The sequence below is a fragment of the Aquarana catesbeiana genome, linkage group LG04, assembly GCF_042186555.1.
Source record: "Aquarana catesbeiana isolate 2022-GZ linkage group LG04, ASM4218655v1, whole genome shotgun sequence".
Taxonomy (NCBI): Eukaryota; Metazoa; Chordata; class Amphibia; order Anura; family Ranidae; genus Aquarana; species Aquarana catesbeiana.
Window position 1 is genome coordinate 143,327,392 of NC_133327.1, and position 7,047 is coordinate 143,334,438.

The following is a 7,047-nucleotide window of genomic DNA, read 5'->3' on the forward strand; positions in this document are numbered from 1 at the left end:
GCTGTATACAGAAAGCCAAGCAACATGTGAATGAGAAACGCTATTTGCTTGTTTCCGTAACAAACACAAAGCAAATATTGTTAAAAGACATTACACTCACTACAGTCCATGGTCAATGAAGTTGTATGTGGAAAGTCAAATACCATATAAAAAAGAAATGCTTTATGCTTGTGTCCATCACATGAAGCGGATGTTACTGTATCTACGGCACTAATAAACATTAAGGCTTTTAGGGGCATCATATGCATCAATGCCCAGTATATTTAAGTACATGGTGAAGATTGAGGGCTATATGTAGGGGTGTAAGATAAATTGACCTCTGATACATTTTGTTTAAGATTTGAGATTATTTTGATCATTAGTGTTGGCTTAACATTAGCCCTTTATATCCTCGACTGGAGGATTTTTTTATAACAACTTAGTAGTAAACAGTCAAATGTTCTAAATATCACAATTGTGGTTTACCTATACTGCTGTAGCTGGATATATTTCATCACTTTACCTTCTTGTCTTTCTAAACAGTTGGAGGAGGTATACTTTTGAACACATGGGTAATGAATGAATGAATGAATGAATGAGTGACTTGTATAGTGCTACCTATGCGAACTGAATCGCCTCAGGGCGCTTTTTTGCTGCCGGTGTCTATCTGCAGTATAGCACGGTCCTTTTCCCCATGGGGTCCTGACACGCTTACAAACACATACACATACAACATACAACTTAGGTAATGGGTTACCTAAGGGTTCTCTAATGGGCTGCAACTCCAAATATTCTTTATTTTGTTTTGATTTAATAGATTATGTTTTTATGGTTTGTGGAAGTCCAAAATCCAGGGTTTTGGATTAATGGAGAATATTGCCAGTACCAGGAACTCAGACCTGAGGTTGGGAGCTGAGTTTCCAGTTTAGTAAGTATTGACAATTTCAATAATGTCAAACTCACTGGCCTGAAATAAACAGGAAACAATTAAAGCCGTAGTGAAGTGAGAAATCCTGTTTTGCACACCTGCTGAGCGACCACATTGCAGCTAGAAGATCAGTGTGGCAGTCAGGCAACTAGGAATCTCAGAGGGAGGGCAGCTATGGCACTCTATATATTGCTGCCATGACAGGGTTCCTTAAACTTCTAACTGTTCTGTACAGGAAATTAAGGATAAAACCACACCTCTAATTCCACACCACCTGCAACTAAACAAAAACAATTATGAAAAGGGATGAGCACAGGAGTTTTCGAATCCTAGTCTGAACCCGCCTGATTGACCCCACCAGGAAGCTGTCCCTATACTGGGCCAACCATAAGAGGCTGAGGTCTCCACATGCCCTTTGTATATGTGTGGCTACAGGATGGGAAATGCCCTGGCCACAGAGGATTTGACCAGTACAGGTGACCGCTTCCTGGATTCAGACTTGGATCCAAACATTCCTGAGTTCATCTCTAGTAATGACTGGCTCTAGTGCTGAGGACTTGAAGTAGCTTTGGTAAACACTCGTTAACGTAACTCCAGGCATTTTTTTTAAGTTTTGTACTCAAAGTTTTTTCATTTTTTTTTCTGCCTGTAACTATAATTGGGAGATTTTCCTTCACTTCCTGTCCCTGGGATGCCAGTACAATAAATAGTGGGGAGAGGTTGCTACTGCACAGGCGAACACACACACATATGCATATTTATGTATATTTTTTTAATTTACAGCTCCCTAAATTAGTTCCTTTGCATATTTCTCTTTACTGATTTTACAGATTTTTTAAATAATCACAATAGCCAAAACTGAATGAATAGCCAACTCTATATTTCTATTTATTCACTTTGAACTAATGGCTAAAATATACAACCAATATATACAGATCTAAGTAATCATCAAGGTAAGTTGAAAAAATGTAAAAAAGATATAGACGATGTACATGCCATAAAGGGTTTAGGATTGTAGTAACCAGATACTTATGATAAAGTGCATTTATCATTATCCTAGGCCTTTAAAGCATGAGATTTCCTCTTAGCGTAAGTAGGTAAAAGTTTTGCACCTCACACATCTGTTAAATGATTTGCCTTCAGTAACAATCATGCTGTTCTTATGTTCATTAGTATTTTTTTATGGTAAAATTATATTCTTCTGAGATGAACAGTAAAAATAGCCCAACTCCAGCCAAAACTAAATTTTTTTAAATTTTTAACAGTGTGGGAAAGAGTTAGAATCTCTGTCAACATTTTTGCTCTCTGTGTCCTTATCAGTGAGATTTCCCCCTACTTCCTGCTCTGTCAACACCCTTTCACACTGAAACGCTGCTAAAACAGCCTCTGAAGTGCTGGTTGTTTTTGCGGTGCTTTAGCGGTGCTTTTTTAGAATCGCTGCCTATTCATTTAATTGGGCAGGGGTGTTTTTGGAGCGCTATTTACAGCACTCCAAACACGCCCCAAAGATGCTGCTTGCATGAGTTTTCTACCGTCCCGCAAGCACACTGCCTCAGTGTGAAAGCAAACATTCAAATGAATGAGAGGCAATTTTCAGGCGCTATTTTTAGCACTAGAATGCATGAAAACTGCCTTAGTATGAAAGGGGCATCAGACATAGGCATAAGATGGTAAGGATTAGGAAGAGACAGAAAGCAAGAATAACAATAATAATAAGTTCTAAACAATAATAAGTGATGTTCTAAACCCTCCCAAGATAACAACATTTTATGTACTGCCTGTATATTTACAAGGTATACATTTTACTTATACAGTATATATCCCAAGTAGATGATGGCATCTTCAATCAATTATCTACAAAGCTTTACCATAAGCCCAGAGACACATCATTATAAATAGAAAAGTACTTACATTATTAAGATGTTTACCAGCTGTGTGGATTTAAAGGGTCAGTTTCTCAAAACTCAAACTTATACTTTTGAGTGGAATCATTTACTGGTTTCTTGTATGTCTGAAAGGGCTCCAGTGGATGATCTCTGTGTCTGAGTCTTCTGTTCTGCTTTACTTGCAATGGCTGTTACAAGAGGGTCTTACTGGCACACTATATTATGGTAAGCCATAGGGACGAGACATGAGAAACCAAGGTTGGCAAAGTAGAGCTGGGCACCACTATGTGGAGAATCTGCCACTACAATATCCAAGATGTAAAACGAAACCAGTGAATAATTCAACTCTACCAATCTTTCTTACAAATTGCCAACTTTTCCTAAGTAAATCCATGAGCTGGTACTACAAATTTAAGTTGTTTGAATTTGCAAAATAGCCGAAGTGATCTATAAATCTCTCTATACCTAAACCCATACATAAAAGGGGAGATACCCTTTGGCAAGACTATCAGAACATCACAGATGATTAAAGTAATCAGCATTCCTGTCTTTAGCTCTATAATTTGATTTATGTATAAGAGAGATGCAGCCAAAAGAAGAAGAAGTGGACAGAAGTAGGATCCTAATATGATGTGATGCATCAAAAATGTGACATTGGCTCTAGAATAAACCCCCTTCCATAAGCCAATCTCTCTTGTTTTATAGCAAAGGAATAAGTAGCAGCATAAGATTGTTGAAAAGCATAAAAGAAATACAGCAATAAAAAGAATATGAAACAGTCGGATTGTATTGTCCCCATGTAATGTCATTAAAAGTATGACAGGCAGAGAGCAGTATTCTGGTTGGCATGGATCTGTTTTCTGAGTGAAGTGCAATACTAAAAACAAAGTTCCTGAAAAGAAGCATGAGGAGAACCACAGGAAAGTTATAAGCTTCTTAGTTCTTGACGGAGGTAGAAGTATCGTGTAATGCAGAGGCCATAATATCGCCAAGTAGGTGTCCACCACCATTCCTGCTGCTGTGAGGACTCCACCGCCATAGGTTGCAGCCAGGGAGAAAAGGAGAAAAGCACAAATATTTTTGGGGATCTGCATGCTTGTTGTGTTGTAGATGCTGACTGCTGTATATAGAAATAGATATAGTAAATCAAAAATTAAAGCATTTCCAAGGAGAAGGAACCGAGTTTCTTGACGCATACTGAAGTTTGTAAAGATGGAGAACAATATTGGAGGTGTTACCAAAATAGCAGCAAGAAAACAGGCCAGAGTGGGGAATAGGAACATCAATATTTCCCGCTGAAATGGGAGAAATGCTTTTTCGGGATACGTGTAATAGGCTTGACTGACTACAAAGTCAGACAAATTGCCCACATCTCTTTGTGATATCAATGAATGGGTACAATCTGTAGAGTTCATGTCACTTCTGTAGAGCCGGATATTCTTCAGTAGGGTAATGTTTTATATCACATTTGAAAAAGAGCTTGTGTCCAAACATCCACGTTCTTAGTACCCAAATCCTTTTTGCCAACCATGTAGAATGAAGTTTGTATGTTCCTCAGAACTAAAAAGCCCCCAATAGAGTATGCCTGTAGTCCAGGTTGCTTGAGATGCTTTTCTGCATCATTCTGCTTTACAATGAAACAACAGATGGGATGTCTGCTTGACCAAGCAAATCACCCAGTGTATATAGACCTAGAATTGTATACTTAGCTAGTCTATATTAAAAGATTTAGCTGTTTCTAGTCATGAACTATCGACTCATCTACTGCAGCTGTCATCATAATATTTATTGTCATAGCCATGACAATGACAATAACCTATAGCAGAAGCAGGCATAATAATGATGCTTTTAGCTTCCATAAATGTCTTTAGTTGCTGATAAGCTATAATGATCAGTAGCAATAGGTGACCTTATTTTTCCAGAAAATTATATATTTCTTGGAGCATCTTGTTAGGCTTCCCTTGACTCATCATCTGCCATCACTATAGCAAAGGTGGAGTGGTTTAATGATTAAAAAGGTTAAGCACAGAAAGACAGATCTGTACTTCCTGTTTGTTGTGCAGTATTTACTGTGGCCATTTAGGCTGCGAAAAAAAGGTTGGCAGAAAGTGCTGGAACGTACTTTGAACTTACATGTCTGAAAACAATATATATTATTTACAATTGAAATCTATCTATCTATCTAGCTATCTATCTAATTATCTATCCCGCTGCCATCCACCTGCAGACGGAGCTGAATAGTACAGTTACCATCTCTGATTGTAGATAGAGTCTTTTATTCATGGATACTAGGGATGGGCGAACGGTTCAGCCCGAGCATGAGTTCAGGCCGAACTTTGGCTGTTCGGACATTCTCCAATCAACCGAATTATAGGGTCGTTTAACCCTTTGTTCGGCCCACCAAACGACCACAATGCACTGCGCCGCCGCACAGTGCATTGAAAGCCCTGATTGGCTGAAGCAATGAAAGCTTCGCCCGATCAGGGCACAGAGCACTGTCAGAGCCATGATTAGATGCTGTCATGATGACTGTATCCAATCATGGCTCATTGCTCTTAATCCCGCCCCACACTATAAAAGTATTCTTTCTATAGCGGCCATTTGTAGTGTGATAGCGGCGTGGAGAGAGATAGAACAGGGCTCTGTTCAGTGCTGTTAGTTAGTATGCTATAGTGTGCTATTCTAATTCTATTGCCAGTGTAGAATATCATGTTAGTGTGCATCTAGGGATAGTTCAATGTGAGTGTAGTGCGATCATTCATCTTTACATTAGTGTGAATGTAGGGATAGTTCAGTCATTGTGAGTGTAGTGCGACCATTCAGCTGGGAAAGGAGACTCCTTTCCCAGCTGAAGCCTATTACGGAGAAACCAGTCGGGTGGAGCCCACTTTGAGACGTCTAACCGTTTGAGCTGGCTGGTGCAAACCACCGCTCTGTTTTTTGATGTGCATTGATTTTTGCTGATGTTTGGCTGCCTTGATGTAAGTTTTTAGTGTGCTGTTGAAACATTGCACTACAAGGCTATCCTCTTCTTCCCTTATGCTCTGGGATTTATCCTTGAGCTGCCAGATTGGATATCAGCTCTTCCAAAGATACCTTGATTCCTGTGTTCATTGAAAAACCAGGTCCACTTTTACACTTCGAGGTGTTGGAGCCTGATGGGATCATTGTCCAGTGTCTGACATCGCTGCTATCTGGAACTTGGTTCGTTTGTACAGCCCAGTCTGTTGGAGCATGGTGGGATTATTATCCAATGCTTAAAACTACCGTTATCTGGTAAGAAGTGAATCTATGTGGTGATGGGATATTAAAGTCTTTGTGTTTTGAAGAGCGCTGAAGCTTCCTTATATTTAGTTTACTTAATTTCCTTGAAGAGCACTGCAGTTTTCACATACTTGGTTCACTCAGTTCCCTTTTGTATAAGGGTTTGCCAGTTGGACATTTTTTATGCACATTTCTTTATGCACACATTTTTTCATGCACCTTTTTTCATGCACTTCTTATAAACTGAATCGTATATTTTTCACTTTATGAGTCATTCTATTCTTTTATTTATTTTTCTACACTTGTTTTTGTAGGAGTGCACTTTATGCCATAAATTTTTGTCATGTGTATTTTTGCACTGTGAATATTCTTACAGATTAGCGCATCTGTTTCTTTTAATTATTTGTTACTGCAAGTTTAATGCCGTATATTTCATTGTATTATTGCAAGTTTAACGCCATATAGTTCTGTGCGTTACTGCAAGTTTAACGCTGTATATTTAATTGCGTTACTGCAAGTTTAACGCTGTATATTTCATTGCGTTACGATAATTGAAAAGAGGTTTAGGGACTGCACATGAAATTATGGCCTGGTAAGGCCACTTATTTCCATCTCTTGGGACTTTAGATGAAACCATGGCCTGGTAAGGTCATGTGTTTCCATCCCTGTACTAGTAAAAGTGGGGAGAGCAACAAGGGTGCGAGGGTGGGACTTTATATGAAGAGCATGATTGCACAAAAGTAGAATTGGTGCAAAAATGGGAAGATTTAATTGGTTCATAAAGGTATAATATGTAACTGTTGATAATATCTGTTACAGTTACTAAGAGACATTAACATTGTACATGATAGCAATAGTGATACATGATAATATGAACACAAGAGTATTCCACAGTACACCAAAATAGCAATAGTATAAAACCATTAAACATAGAGTTAATCATTAAACATAGAGTGTTGCCTGCGTGACAAATGGCCTCCAAATCCTGTA

General features: G+C 38.6%; 1 protein-coding gene across 1 annotated transcript; it reads right to left on the reverse strand.

Moving 5' to 3' along the window:
* Positions 1-3,173: 3,173 nt before the first annotated feature.
* Positions 3,174-4,208, reverse strand: LOC141141422 (probable G-protein coupled receptor 148). Its single transcript, XM_073629068.1, has one exon. It carries the CDS (start codon positions 4,206-4,208, stop codon positions 3,174-3,176), a length of 1,035 nt encoding a protein of 344 aa, XP_073485169.1.
* Between the last annotated feature and the right edge of the window lie 2,839 nt (positions 4,209-7,047).